We start from the raw sequence: 15,436 nt of genomic DNA on the forward strand, positions 1-15,436 counted from the left end.
AAACGAAAAAATATTCAAGTTTAAATTTGCTGTGATGGCTCTTACCTGTTATCTCAACCATCCAGAAGTGGAGGCAGGAGGATTGGAAGTTTAAGATCATCTTCTGCTACGAAGTCCAAGGCAAGCCTGGGTTACATGAGATTTTTGTGTCAAAACAAGGCAAAATAAAAGACACCCACACCTACGTGTGCGCGCGCGCACGCACACACACACACACACATACACACACACACCTTTATTTTAAAAACAAAAAGCCAACATTACTGCATTATCAGAGGGATAGAAATGATGCTTTGGGGCTAGGACATTACGAGGGACGCTGTGGTCACTCTGGCCTTCGGGGATCCCAGGTCTGTGCCCTAGTAGAGCAGACCAAAGCTACATAAGCTCAGAAAGACCATGAGACCTGGGGAGCAGGACCAGGTAGCACAAACTTCTCTGTGTAATAAAGCCAGCTCCCCACCCCCAGTACACATACCTGTTCTTGAGGTGCCTCTGGAGGTCAGAGGTCAACTTCCAGTTCCTCAGGGCCATACACCTTGTTTTTGATAGAGTCTGTCCCTGGCCTGGAGCTTGCTGCGTGTGCCAGGCTGGCCAGTGAGCTCCAGGAATCTATTCGTCTCTATTTCCCCACCATGGACACTCATTATAAGCACACACCGCCTGCTTGGCTTCTTTATGACCCGGGTTCTGGGCTTCACACTGTGGACATGTGCTTTTCTTACTGAGTTGTCTCAGCCTCTGAAATAGTCTTTTTGCCATCAAGGCTGACAGCATCTTCCAGTGGTGCAGATGATATGATATTCGATTCTTATGCTGACACCTAACAGCCCCCTCGGCCTTTGGTATGAGGCACTCAAATGGAAAGCTTTATCTTCAATATGCGATTATTGGATGAAGCAGCTAAAAGCGAAGTATTTAGGATTCTCTGATTTTCACACCCTAGGCTCAGAGGGAGGTGGAGGTGAGAGGCCAGACCTACTTGGGACTGGCCTCCATCTTAAAAGAAAAGAGCCTGAGAACTTAGCCCACAGCTGAACCCAAGTTACACCCAAGTACTAGGAAGGAGCCCACGGCTCGTCCTTGGCCAGAATTACTCCCTAGCTACTCCTAGGAACAGTTAGTCAAAGATGACTGATTGTTTCAGACTGTTCATAATTGTATACAGTCTTGCTGCAGAGTACCCACCTGTCGGCGCACAACAGTTATTCAGTTAGATACTTGCCAGGCTAAACTCCCCTCGCTTGCTCATCATTTCCTATAAAGCCTTGTCCCCATAAGAACTCAGGCCTGCCCCTTCCCATTCTGCTGTCAGAGGCAGTGTGGCCCAAGCTCGAGCTTGTAAATAAAAACCCTAATGTGATTACATCAGAATTGGTTCCTCGGTGGTCTTTTGGGGTTCACGAACACTTCCTGGCACAACAGAGGGCCAGCTCTCACCAGAAGAGTCAGGGCCGCACAGTTCCTTCAGGCGTGCTTTATGGCTGAGCACAGACCTTGGCAATGAGTTAGATGCCATTGCCAAATGAGAAATGACAATTCTGGGATGTCACTTTTTCCTACGGATGCTTGCATAAGCATCTCAGTGCCAAGTGGCATGACACAGATTTTCCCTGTGCTTCACTCTCGTGGGCTTGATGTGCATCTCAGACAGGCACTCACAGGAAGACACCCATGTGTGAAGGGTTAGCATGGGGGGTGACTACCTTTCTGGAGAGAAATCCCAAGGCACAGCTGTGGGTGGGGTGAACTGAAGGCTGCGGTTGGAAACTGCAGTGGGACCTGTTAAGAGAAGGGAGGCCAAGAAAAGGTTGCATTTTTCCTAAAGTTTAGTCACAGAATAATCAGTGCAACTGTGGGTGGTTAGAAAACCCCAGAGGCTCATCACACCAAGCTCAGTCCAAAGAGGAGCATAGTGATTCGATCAGGGCAAAGCATACTGGTTGAGCCCCGAGAACAACAAAGGCATCAGCTAAACAGAGTGGAGGCTTTGAGGAGAGACTCCCCTTAGTTCCCCCAACAGGAGGGAAGAGGCAGGAAATGCCTGCTCTTTTGCAGCTCCTGAGCCTTAATCAATGTTGCTGGTGTTCTGAGACCAAAAGGGCAGCCCCCTGTTTTCCCAGGATCTGGCCCAGCATTCCTGACAACTCTAGGGACCAGCCAATGCTTTTCTTCACTCACAGACCTCTGTGACAAGCTGAGCCCAGTCAGTCTTAAGGACTTGAACCGGCACCCTTAAATTGCAGTTCTATCATAGCTGGATATAATTGGGGGACAACACTTACTTAAGTTGTAGGGCCACTTCTGGCCCTTAAAAACAAAAATAACGACTATTCATGACATACAGTTCACAATTCCGGGACATGATACATTGACCCTAGAATGTCATCAGTGAATTTTAACTAGTGCCTGTTGGCAAGACACAGAGATAAATCTGATGGCATGTAAAATGGTGCAAACATTTTGGGAAAAATCAACTGGCTGTTTCTTTAAAAGTTAAATCTAGGGAACAGGAGATGGCTTAGTACTTAGGCACACATGTTGGGCAACCATGAGGACCTAAGGTTGAATCCTGACACTCACTTAATGTGCTGAACATGGTCTTGAGGGAGCCTGTCTCCCCAGGTCATGGAGGAAAGAGACAAGGGTACGGCTGGGGCTTAATAACTGCCAGCCTGGCCAAAATACATGAGTTCCAGATTCAAGGAGAGACCCTGATTCAAAGGATTAAGTCAGATAATGATAGAACAGGACACTTAGCATCATCCTCTGACCCATGCTCACACACACATGTGGATATATATAGCCCCCTTCATACCATGTGTACATATACAACTCTCTGTCTCACACATATACATGTGCACATATACCCCTTCACACACATATGTGTACATATGCCCCCACATACACACCTCTTACACATACATGTCTGCACATAAACATCTTCACTCACACATGTACACATATACAGCTTCCCCATATACATGTGTACATATACCCCTTCACACACATATGTGCACATATGCCCCCACATACACATCTCTCACACATACATGTCTGCATCTTCACTCATACATGTACACGTATACACATATACACATATACAGCTTCCTCACATACATGTGCACATATACACCTCTCTTCTCCCAGACATATATGCAGTATACCTCCCATGCTCACACAGATGCACATAAAACTTAAATAAAAATTTACCTTAATACCTAACAATTCTAGAATCCAGAAATAAAAACATATATGTGCATAAAGACATGTATGCAGACTCCCACAACAGTGCTACGTGCAATGGCAAAAAAATGGGGAAACATTTAGATGTTCACGAGCTGACAAAGTGCTGAAATATTCAGTGCTATGTTCACACAATGGACTCAACTGTAATATAAAAGAAATGAAGTGTTGATATATGTTACAACATGGAGGACCCTTGGGATGGTTGAACAAAAGGAGATCAGTGCAAAATACATCTGTTATGTGATCCTAGTTGTACAAGATGACTACAAAAGTAATAATGGAATCAAACACGGCCTATCTTGCCAAACAGTCCCACAAAGCTTGAGGACAGCTCTGGCTCTGAGTAGTTTCTCATGTTGAGGCTGCCTTACCCGGCCACGTGATCGGCCCTACCCAGCCACGTGATCGGGAGATGTGAAGTCCTTAGAGGCTCATCACAACCACCTCACATACATAGTGTGGACAAACCCCAGGGTGGCCAGTAGACAAATGTGATTTTTCCAGGTATAGAAAAAAAATAGAAATGACTGATATTCTCCTGTAATATATTCCCCGAAATGTTCTCTGCCACCTTTTTATGCCATATCTTTTGGCAGACAGACAGCTAAGGTTTTTGTAATCCCTTCTGCGCATGCTTAGCTTACCTCCAGTGTCGTTGTTATTATCAGCTGTGTGTCATGCTTTGCCTGTGCTTTGTCTGTACAGGGCAGGTATCTGGGTTTATTCATTGGGTGGTTCAAGGCTCTCACTTTCTACAGCAGTGCCATGACTCTCCCTTCCTTCTCATCTCTTAGAAATCTGTCTCCCACCAGGCAGTAGTGGCACATGCCTTTAATCCCAGCTCTTGGGAGGCAGAGGCAGGCAGATTTCTGAGTTCAAGGCCAGACTGGTCTACAGAGTGAGTTCCAGGACAGCCAGAGCTATACAGAGAAACCCTGTCTCAAAACAACAACAACAACAACAAAAAGGAAGAAAGAAAGAAAGAAAGAAAGAAAGGAAGGAAGGAAGAAAGAAAGAAAGGAAAGAAGGAAGGAAGGAAGGAAGGAAAAAGAAAGGAAGGAAGGAAGAAAGAAAGAGAGAAAGGAAGAAAGAAAGGAATCTGTCCTCTGGAATATCAGTTTGCAGTATGCGCAGCTTGGAACCTCACCAAGGGAAGCCATGGATTGTCACACACACACACACACCCAAAAAATCTCATTTTAAAAATTGGGCCCATTTCACTTAATAAAACACCAAGTAGGAACTGGGAAAGGTATTCCTAGGATGATGACATCACTAACATTTCTAATGCTTGGGCTGTACCTGGGATGTGATGGTGACGGCAACTCTGGTGTCTTCTAGTGATTTTCACTGTCCCCAAAGTGGCCAGAAACTTGCTTCGCTCTGTCTCCGCACTTGCCCCACGTACACGAGGAAGCCACTGCTGTCAAAGCAGAGGACAGAGCAAATAGCATAAGCTAAAATCTTGTTCTACCTAAAGTCTTTCAGATAGTTGGTAAAAATGGTAACTGTTGGAGATGCTCTTAACCTGACGCAAGACACCTGTGTGAACAGCAGTGGTCTGGATAGAGTGTGATACTTTAGATATTAAATATGCCAAAAAACCTGTGTGCTTGGTCCCCAGTGCGATGCCCAGATGTGGGATTTCCTGCAAATGCCTGGACCCTGAGGATTCTGACCTAATCCATGGATTGATCCAGAATTTGAAAATATCATTGAGAAATGGCAGAAACCAAGACGTAGGGCCTAGTCTGCAGAGGTAAATGAATGGGGGGTGTGGCCCTGAAGGGTACATGTCCCCTAGTACCATCCTTTCTCTCTCTGCTTCCTGGCCATGTGAAGTGAGCAGCTTTGGTGCCAGCGTGTGCTCACCACAAGGTACTGTCTTACGGAAGGACTGAGAACAGCAGCCAGCAGCCACAGACTGAAACCTCTGACTGAAACCAGAGATCAAAATGAATCTTTCAGTGACGTATTGCTTGGAACCCTTCATGTGTATACCCAGGAGTGGTAAAGTTGGAGCATATGATGGATTTAGCTTTAGCTCTTTGCGAAACCTCCCCCACAGTGGGCATGCTAGTCGACACTCCGAGCACAGCATGTGAGGCTCTTCCTTGGGCACTGATTCGCTTCCATATCCCTGTCATACTAATGAAAATTGGGTCACCCAGAGCATTTTCCGTATTCATTTTTAGAGCAATAAATATGTAGATTGTTGGTATCAGGACCTCCGAAAACTGTGACATCACATAGGCAGGACCAGCAGGCTGTTGCCAAGGCAACAGCCACCATATTCTCAGAATCCACTTGGCTCACCTCCCACTTTTACCTGTAATCACGTCATCACCCATGTATAAAGAAAGCCCCTTCTCTTTGCACCTCCACCTTGCCCCTCTCTCTCCTAAAAAAAACTGACATGGAACTATTTGGCCTGGTGTGGTCCTTCTGAAGCTGCGCAGCGTTCAAGATCATGACATATGTAATATTGAGACAGAGGTGAGAACACTGAACTGAGTGAGCAGTGAGTGACTGGGCCCCCAACAGTGTCCTGCCCACCGACAGATCACACAGAGGTCTTCACCCAGCCTAGCATAGCACTGCTTCCTCAGCCTGTGCATCTGGCCACCCAGCAGCAATGAGCAAGCTAGTGAGTACAACTAAATCAAGCACTTTGCAATCACAAGTGAGAGTCCTCGTTGCCAAGATTTTTTTTTTTTTACAAAGTGTTTGTAAGTTCATGTCATGTTGCAGAATGAGAACCAATAACCTCATGTGTTTAGAAAATTACAGAATTACAGTTTCTTCCAGTGATAGCCTACCAGCAACATGCCCTGGGTGACAAGCTCAGCTATCAAGGGAAGAGTTCAGAACCCAGAGGATATGTTCAAACATATTCCTCTCCCCGCAATGCATCTGCATTCTTCAACATCCCCTCCAGAAATCAGATAGAAATATTTATCTGTTAGAAGCAATTTCTCAAGAAAAATTCTTCAGGGTACGCAGAGCATTCTGATCTTGTCGGGGAAAGGCTAGCGCCACGTTCCTCCAATCGATGCAGCAAGCATAGTTTGTATTGGGCTCTGTATTGAGTTCTGGGACTACAGAATACAGTAAGGTGCAGCCCCTCCACTGAGGAGTTCCAGTTAAATGACCAAGCAGTGTTGAGGCTTTGCCAGAGATGCTCAAATAATACAGCCTCTGTCATACACAGGAAGTGTTCATGTTGCTGAGTGTCAGTGAGTCTTTAGCATGACTTGTGTATGAAATGTACCCCCAAAGGCTTCCGTATTGAAGGCTTGGTCCCAGCTGATAGTTCTAATCATCAAGAAGAGATTAAGTCAGGAGGGCTCTGAACTAATCCATTGATTAATCCATTGATTGATTCATATTCTAATGGAGTTATTGGAAGGCGATAGAAAGTAGACCGTAGGTCCTGACTGCAGGTAGGAGGTCACCTGGGATTAATCTTATGCCCTGCCCTTCCTATCTGGCTTTGGCTTCTTGGCTGCTAGATGCTGAACAACATTCTTGCTTCTGTAATAGTCTGCATGATGGATGCATGGAGCCAGACTACTGTGGACAGAAGTCTCTGAAACCGTGGACCAGAATGAGGTCCTCCTTGCAAAAACTTTTTCTCCAGTGTTTGCCACAGTGATGAAACTAACAAAATGATAGAGACTCGGATGTGGGCCATGAGCCTGAATTTAGAATCTGGGGGTATCCTGGGGTACCTCTTGTCTGCTCATAGAGCTTTTGACTCGGTGGTGAGACTAAGCTGGAACTAAATTTACACTTCCTTCAAGGCAAAGGAAAACAACTTCATGAAGATCTGCATAAAGGAGGTTTGCTACCGAGATGGGAAGAATCTTTGTCCCTTTTCTCAGTATTAGGACTTCTGTGTACTAAGGGAGTTGGGAAAGTAGCTGAGATTTCATAATTTCCTTAAGGAGATTGAACCTGTTTAAACCAAGTTGCTGTGACGACTCCCCCACCTTATCTGCTTATATTGTACACTTATTTATGACCCATAGGCCTCTGCCACCTGTCCTCACCAGACCTACCAATTATTTTGAATTGTATAGTCAGGTGTCTCTTTCCATACCCCCAGGCCAAGGGCACAGTGAACTGAGCTTCGATGGACTTCATCTTTTCTGGCTTTGTGCAGAATACAAAGTTTATAACCACAGCTGTGCAGTTCTGTGTATGTCCTGTAGTCCAGGGATCCAGTGAATACTCTAACTGCTGCACGGATCTCCTGTAGTCCAGGGATCCAGCGAATACTCTAACTGCTGCATGGATCTCCTGTAGCCCAGGGATCCAGTGAATACTCTAACTGCTGCACGGATCTCCTGTAGTCCAGGGATCTAGCGAATACTCTAACTGCTGCACGGATCTCCTGTAGTCCAGGGATCCAGCGAATACTCTAACTGCTGCATGGATCTCCTGTAGCCCAGGGATCCAGCGAGTACTCTAACTGCTGCATGGATCTCCTGTAGCCCAGGGATCCAGCGAGTACTCTAACTGCTGCACGGATCTCCTGTAGTCCAGGGATCCAGCGAATACTCTAACTGCTGCATGGATCTCTTTTATTATGGAGTTACTTTTTTTGTTTTTATTCTGTATAAAATGATAAAAGAAGTTTGCTTAGTAATGTAGTCTGGAAGTCACAAAGTCAAACTTAATCCTGATATTAATTTTAATGTCAAGGTTTGCTTCCCATTCTCCCTCCGTTGGTTGGTTGGCTTGTTGAGACAGGGTTCAGTATGCAGCCTGGGTCATCTTGGACTTCCTATGTAGACCAGGCTGGCCTTGAAATCAGAGATTTGCTTGTCTCTGCCTCCTGAATATTGGGGTTAACAATGTGCCTCCATGCCTCATAGTTTTTATTTCTTGTTTAAATAAATAAAAAAAAGATTGAGAGAAATAGTCTTTCCCAGGAAAGAGCACACCAATTGATTATGCGATATGAGATGAGCATCCCTGAAAACTTATAAGTAACATTATATAGAATGGGCAGGATATATATATATATATATATATATATATATATATATATGTGTATGTGTGTGTGTATGTATATACATATATATATATACATAGATATATGCAAGTATCAACAATTAATGAAAAAGGAGGTCATATGAAAGAGCGTAGGGAAGGGTATGTGGAAGGGGAGGGTATGTGGAAGGGGAGGGTATGTGGAAGGGGAGGGTATGTGGAAGGGGAGGGTATGTGGAAGGGGAGGGTATGTGGAAGGGGAGGGTATGTGGAAGGGGAGGGTATGTGGAAGGGGAGGGTATGTGGAAGGGGAGGGTATGTGGAAGGGAGGAAAGGGAAAGGGAAAAGGCATAGTTACAATATCTCAAAACCAAAAGAAACATTTTAAAAATTATTTTTTTAAACTGTATCTTATTCCCCTCTGTCCCAGTTACACGGCCACACAGGGAGGTGCCTCCTGAGCCTTGTAAGTTTTGGAAACTTCCGGCGAGTCTTAACAACTCATCCTGAGCATTCAATTTGTTCTAAAATTCTGGGAGGCAGCTATCCGAGAACCAGAGACTTGCAGAATAGACTAAGTTAGGACACCAGTTCCCTTGAGGTTATTAGAGAAAGCTCAATCAGGGTGAGAAGCGGAGTTTGAGAAGGTAGGGCACAGGGCAGCGGCAGGGCTTCTGGGAAAGGGGTTTGCAGCGACCCTGCTGCGTTTTTGTCTGGTGAATGCCTGAAGAGAGGCCTTGACTCTTTTAGCGCCCTTCAAAGCTGACAATACCTCTCAGGACTCTGAGCATGCCACCCACTGTGTTGTCTTTGCTAGAGAATGGTCTGGAGAGCAGGGCTCAAGGATGGCGCTGCAAAGGCCCAAGCAGACGAAAACGCACGGGTGAACCTTTGTAGTGGCCATGTTAGTGCTGACACCCGGTCCCTCTTTACTCCTACAAGGAAGCCCTCACGTCCTGAGCAGTACGGGAGGTTGCATTGTGACCCGCGCGCTCTTGGGAAGGGATGGTCCGGGTGTCCCAGAAGGTCCCTCACTGCCCCCGTTTCTTCCTCTCCAAGCCTGGAGATGTCACCACGGGATGCGGGGAGGGATCCGAAGATGAGGTCAGACTTGGTGGAGGGGAAGGGGATGAGCAGAGAGCGGCAGCCTAGAGGTTGGAGGGGGTCCAGTAGGGTCCTGGGAAGGGGCGAGTGTAGTGGCTAGGCAGAGGGCGGCAGTCTAAGAACCAGGGAAGTGGCGAGGCCCTGCGGAGAAGTGAGAGGCTTAGTCTTAGGGAACAAAAGTGGAAAAGAAAGTGTAAAGGTGGCCAGGGTGGGTAGGTCCCAGAAGCCGGGAGCGGATCCCCACGCAGTGCTTGGACTCCTACGCGGTGCCCGAGGCTGGTTTCCCCTCCCGCCGCCCCTCCCCCTCCCCGCCCCTGGAGCCGCGGAGCGGCGACCCGAGCTCAGGGCTGGCGATGGCGCGGGCGGCGGGCGCACGGGGCCGGGCTGCACGGTGCGGGCGCTGGCGGCGGGGCGCGCTCCTCGCCTTCGCCGCGTGGACCGCAGGCTGGGTGCTGGCAGCCGCGCTGCTGCTCCGCGCACACCCGAGCGTCCTCTCGGAGCGCTGCACGGACGAGAAGAGCCGGCGCATCCTGGCTGCGCTGGTAGGTCCCGCCGCCGCATTGCTCAGTGTCGCGCGTCCAGGTCGGGTTCCAGGACACCTTCTCCAGGTTCTCGGAGTCCACATCACCTGCGATGCTGCAGCATCGTAGCGACCACTCCATCCTGGGATAGGGGAATTGGGGGGAGGGGCGGGGCGGCTACCCCCCCCCAAGGGGAAAGGAGGTCCCTATGCAAGCATGAAATACCCAGGCTAGGAGTTCCCTATGGGCGATCCAGGGGTTCCCTCTTTTTCCTCCAAAATTAGTCTTGCGTCCCGGGACAGTACTCATGCCAGAAAGTTTGCAGGGCGATTCCTGGTCTGTGGCGCTTACATCCAGTTCAGGTGGCCAGGTTTGGAGGATACACCTCTTTCTTAGGCTAGATCGCCCGTTAAGCCACCATCTTTCGGTGATCCCATGGGGCTGCCGGATCACCCCCACTTGATCAAACCCCATTGTTTGATTGTTGCTTGGGCTCCTCCTGGACCCTTTGGCTGTTCGGGTCCAGAGGAACCGAGGCAGACACCTCTTAAGGAGCACAACGCGCCATGAAGCCAGCCTGGTTGACCCTGTCCGTGCTCTACTGCGGTCCCCTAAAGAGGGAAGGTCAGAGGATTTTCCCTGAGCTGCTCCTTAAACTGGCCGGGCTGTTGTAGATACAAAGAAACATCACATGACAGGGCTGTTGAATGGTCGGACTGGCCTTTCCTCTATGAAGTAAAATGCTCATTTTTTTTTCTTCTGGATTCTGCCTAGGAATTCATGCTCAGGAGAGACTTGAGTACAGGCAGGCATCTCCGACCTCTAGAAAGTAGCCTGTATTTGCTCTCCACCGTGATTATTCACGTCCTAAAATCGTGACTACCTGAGCATTTGGTGTGAAACCTCCAAGGAACTCTGGGGGGGGGAGGGGTTTCAGTTCACTTGCTTTAAAAGGACTTTTATTTGTTTTCAGATTGTGAGAATTTCGGAACGGATTAAGTATTAAGCATTGAGTATTTTTAAAGGCTTTTTCTTCCCCTCCTCATGCTCTTACTTCTTCATCACCTCTACAACCACCTCCTCTTTCCCCTCCACCACTTCCTCCTGCCCTCCTCCCCTCCCTCCCTCCCTTCCTCCCTCTCTCTTTCAAGGAGACTGGGAAAATTAAGCCACCAAAGCATGTTTCCTAACTAAATGTTGCTACTGTCACCCTGTTAACTTGCTTCCTCCACAAAAGGACAAACACGTTCTGTCTACTGTTCACCGTTTAACTGAAGTTTCATCAAGTTTTAAATTGCAAGATTTAAACTCTAACAGCACTCACTCTTCTTGCAGATGGGAACATTAATTTCCCCAGTAGCCATCTAAGAAGCCCCAAAATAAAATTCCCTTTTATTTTGGTGAAGCTCTCTGACTAAACAACAACATTTAGTAGTTTGGCTAAGACCCAGGTCCCATTCACAAACTTGAAATAACCTTGTAGATTAAAATAGGAAACAAAGCCCATTATTTATTTATTTACCTTTGGTCATGCTGAGAGAAGCCTAATGGAAATTAAATTGCCTGATAGGATTTAAGTAATTGGTAGTCATAACTTTCCTTGCATTCCAGGCTGTAAATTAAAACCAATTCTGCTTAGAAGCTTTACCAATACATCTTCAATGTAGCCATATGGGATCATTTTTAGTTTGACAGAGAGCTGAAAAGATTGATTCTGTCTTTTACAGCTCTCAATCTTAACTCTTGCCAAATCCCCAAAGCCATTTCCCTAAGTTTGTTGGGAACTTCAGGTGAACCCCTGCGGGAGGCGGGAGGCATTGTGGGTGCTCTGAGTGAGTTGTTCTTCTCTCTGGCAAGTGTCTCTTTTTACCTTTGCATGGCCTTTCCTGATACTTTCATTCTGCATTTGCTGAGGCAAAACCAAGAAAGTACCCTGACTCACTTTACCCAAGATCTTAAATCAAGGCAGAATAAAATGCAACTCCAGCCAGGCAGCTGCCAAGCAGAGGTTGGCATTGTGGCTTCCGAGGGCTGGCTCTGAATCGAGCCTCTGTGTCCTGGCTTCCCTAGCACTTTGCATTTTGCCTGGCTTTCATCCTACATAATAAAGGCGGTTGTTATTTTTCTGACTGGCCTCCAGACTCTCATTAGCTTTCACTCTGAGTACCCAGTGCACATAAGAAATTAGAGCCAAAGCGAGGTTCTCTCTGGCAGAGCCAAGAGTCCCGGGGAGTCTCCCATGCTGGCAGTCTGTGTTCCCAGGCCCCAGAGTGGTTTTGCTGATAGAGGGGGAAACTTACCTGCAGAATATAGTAACCAGGTAGCAAAGAGCCAGCTAGGGGATGGGGTGAGGCTTAAGTCCCCAGGGGTTTCCAACATCTGCAAAGACAAGAGTTGCTTAGAAAGCCAGCTTGACTTGTTTTGAAAGCTTCGACCCCTGGGTCCTTTGGATTCCCCGTTTTTTTTTTTTTCCTGCTCCTTTTGTGTGACTCACCAGCTGTCCAGCATCCACAGAAGGGACACTCCTCCTGGGCTGGCTGTGAGGTTGTTAGGGCCTTATTTCTCTGGGGAGCTATGCGTTGAGGCTCTGCTGGGCTGAGGAGTGGTTAGGGAGCACTAACAGGGACACCCCAACATCCCTAGCTTCTGCAGGCAGATCACCATAGAGAGCCGAAAAGCTCTCTGCCAGTGCCTGTTGATGTCCACACTGCCCAGTAACATAGGCAGAAGTACAGATTGTGCTATTTCACTTAACCTCAACAAACTCTAACAGCATTTGCTGTTCTTGCAGATGGGAACATTTAATCCCATTGTTCTGCTTAATAATGTTAATATGTTGAGGATTCAAGGCTCTGGATAGTTGAAAGTCTCTATACTGCAAACCCCGGACATCAGCTTAGGGGACCCCTCTCCACAGCAATCTTCCCATAGGTTGTGATATTCAGAAACGTTTGCCTCGGACTAGTTAGGTGCTATGGAATTTAGCACTATTGCCTACATTAAAGATTCTGGGTGTTTTGGGTTGGCAGACTTCTCTCTCTGTCTCTCTTCTCTCTCTCTCTCTCTGTTTATGTGTGTGTGTGTGTGTGTGTGTGTGTGTGTGTGTGTGTGTGATAATAGAGATGGCACAGGCCTCAGGGAACACAGCCTGGGCCTCTGCTGAGAAAGACTTCCTTGCACTGAGCAGACCCTTTCTGCAAACAGTCTTTGCTGCCCTTGTAGAGGAGGATTTGCATGCTGGGGCGATGCCTGCTGAGACTCTGCAAGACATGTATGTGTGTCTTCCTGGAGAAGGACTATTTTCGTGAAGTCTGAATGCTTCTTATGTAGGGACTTAGTGCTTCTTTAACACTTGCCAATCTCTTAGGTGATCCGGTCTCCAATGGTCAGCCTTGGACAGGTACACATGAATATACTAGATATATACACATATGTATATAGTATATACATGTAATATACACACATGTATATATGTGTAACTATACTATTGAAATGAGAGGTCGTGAACTTGGAAAGGGGACATGGGAGGAATTAGAGAGGGAGGGAAGGGTGAGAGGGATGTGATGGTGTGTATGTGTGAGTGTGTGTGTGTGCGAGTGTGTGTGTGTGTGTGTGTGTGTACATGGACATGTACATGCATCTTACAGAAGACATATGGAGACCAGAGTGCAACTTTGGGTGTTGGACCTTACTTTCTCCTTTGTTTGAAAACAGTGTCTTGTTGTTGTTTAGCACCATGTATACCAGAGTCTCCTATATTTCCGCCCCCTCCCCAATCTTGCCACAGGAGCCCTGGGATTACAGACTTGTGCTAACACACCTTTAGGCCCTCACAGTTGTGCAACAAGCCATCGTCCAAGCCCTGGAAGAGTATTTCTGATAAACTAGTCCAGTCTGGCCTCAGGCCCAGGCTTTAGCGGCCTCTCCATTCTGAAGTACGCTTTCTGATTCTCTGGACACTTGTGCTTCATCAAAATTTGGGCTGGGCCTCTGCACAGCCTGCTGTGACAGAACAACCCTCTGCTTTATTGTCCGATGACAAGGCTCCCTTCACTGGTAGCACCGAGGTCAGACCATGTCCTCCAGGAAGCCCTGAACCTACTCTCTAACCAGGTCTGGGAAGCTGGAGAGGGGAGCTTTCATTGCTCAGGGATACTGTGCAAGGGACTGTGCCTCTGACTCTGTTGGACTTGTGATGTCTCCTGTGACACTGGACAATTGTCCTCATCTTACATGCCCAGAGGCAAACCCAGCCTGATCCCAAACTAAACTGTGTTGTGTTCTGGTCCTGTCCATACTGGGCTCTGGTATTAGTTAGGAGCCTGCAAGGCTGTCATCTCGGCTGTGAACTAAGCCTGGGAGCTGCAGTGGGGAGTGGCCCCATGAGTACTCATTCAAAAATGGGTTAATTTCAAAAGCTGACAGTGTTAATCTGTTTGTGTCAAGATGGGGACTAAACCTCAAGGCCTTGTTCTAGACCAGTCTGGATGGGATTCGCTGGCTCTGGAATCTCCAGGTGTAACTCATGACTATGGCAATGACGGTCACCACTTAGAGGAGGAGAGTCAGCTCCCCCTGCCACACTTACTTTTGACTCATAAGCAAAGGAGAATAGCTCTGCGGTTGGCTAGGCGCCCAACCAGGGGCCAGCTTGCCACCTGATCTCCAGGGCTTCTTCTCTAGGCTTCATCGAGGACTGGCCCCTCTCTTACCGCTTTGAAACACTCTGAGATTATGCGGTTCTGTCTTCTCCCCCACCACACAGGCACTCACTCCTTCTTTGTCAGTTCTGCCCTGCACCTCATGCAAGAGCATTCTCAATTAAATTACGAATGCAGTAACATTAGAGAAATGCCTGTGGAACTGATCCAAGGCACCTTTGGACATCGCACAGATTCTTCTGTTTAATTTAAAAGGATCTCGAGGAAGTGTTGCATTTACTTATCGGGTTTATTACAGAGATGTGAAACTGTAAACACAAGACAAAATTGGGGGAACACAGACGCAGACAATGGATGACACGAATGAATGACACGTACCGTATATGACCACATCTCTGCACTCACTGCTTACGTCAGAACTTACCCTTCCCGAGACCATCTGGGAAGGCTTCTGAGAAGCCTGACTAGCTGTTCCTTTTGTGCTGTGGGAGCAAAGAGTGAGTGACACTACCTTCCCATGCTCACTTCCTGCCCTGTGCCTTGGAAAGGGATCCCAGAGTTAAGGTCACGTGGGTTAAAATGGTGGCCTCCGTCTTGCCCACTACAGGGTCGCTCATGGAGGCGAACTCCGGAGAGGCAAACTCTGGAAGTTTGTGCGCATCCCATGCCCTTCCGCAGAAGTCGCAGGACCCCTTCCCTGCAGGACCCCTCTCCCGGTCTGAGGTCCCTGCGGAACTTCCAGAGTTTGGCTCCCACTCTCGGGCACCATAGATGCCACTGGCTGCTGTGAAAGAGCTGTCTCTGGGGTCCCGGGGCCTGCACAGAGGCCGGCCATGGCCACATGGGGTGGGGGAGGGAATTCGGAGAGAGGGGGAACAAGAGTAAGAGAGCAAGAGAGTAAGA

The 15,436-nt window shown here is 47.7% G+C and overlaps 1 protein-coding gene and 1 long non-coding RNA gene across 3 annotated transcripts in view; one reads left to right on the forward strand and one right to left on the reverse strand.

The window, feature by feature from the left end:
- Positions 1–1,462: 1,462 nt before the first annotated feature.
- Positions 1,463–15,436, reverse strand: part of LOC116087435 — a 19,412-nt gene continuing 5,438 nt past the window's right edge. Inside the window, exons 3-5 of the long non-coding RNA XR_004117437.1 lie at positions 12,173–12,251; positions 4,552–4,672; positions 1,463–1,782 (exon numbers count right to left, since the gene is read on the reverse strand). This is a non-coding gene — a long non-coding RNA (uncharacterized LOC116087435). The remainder of the gene's footprint in view (positions 1,783–4,551; positions 4,673–12,172; positions 12,252–15,436) is intronic.
- Positions 9,550–15,436, forward strand: part of Dipk1c (divergent protein kinase domain 1C) — a 22,944-nt gene continuing 17,057 nt past the window's right edge. For both annotated transcript variants that reach the window (XM_031366186.1, XM_031366187.1), the window contains exon 1: positions 9,550–9,893. In XM_031366186.1, coding sequence (XP_031222046.1) covers positions 9,705–9,893 — 189 coding nt within the window. In that variant the 5' untranslated portion in view covers positions 9,550–9,704. The remainder of the gene's footprint in view (positions 9,894–15,436) is intronic.

Source organism: Mastomys coucha, unplaced genomic scaffold (assembly GCF_008632895.1).
Source record: "Mastomys coucha isolate ucsf_1 unplaced genomic scaffold, UCSF_Mcou_1 pScaffold13, whole genome shotgun sequence".
Classification (NCBI taxonomy): Eukaryota; Metazoa; Chordata; class Mammalia; order Rodentia; family Muridae; genus Mastomys; species Mastomys coucha.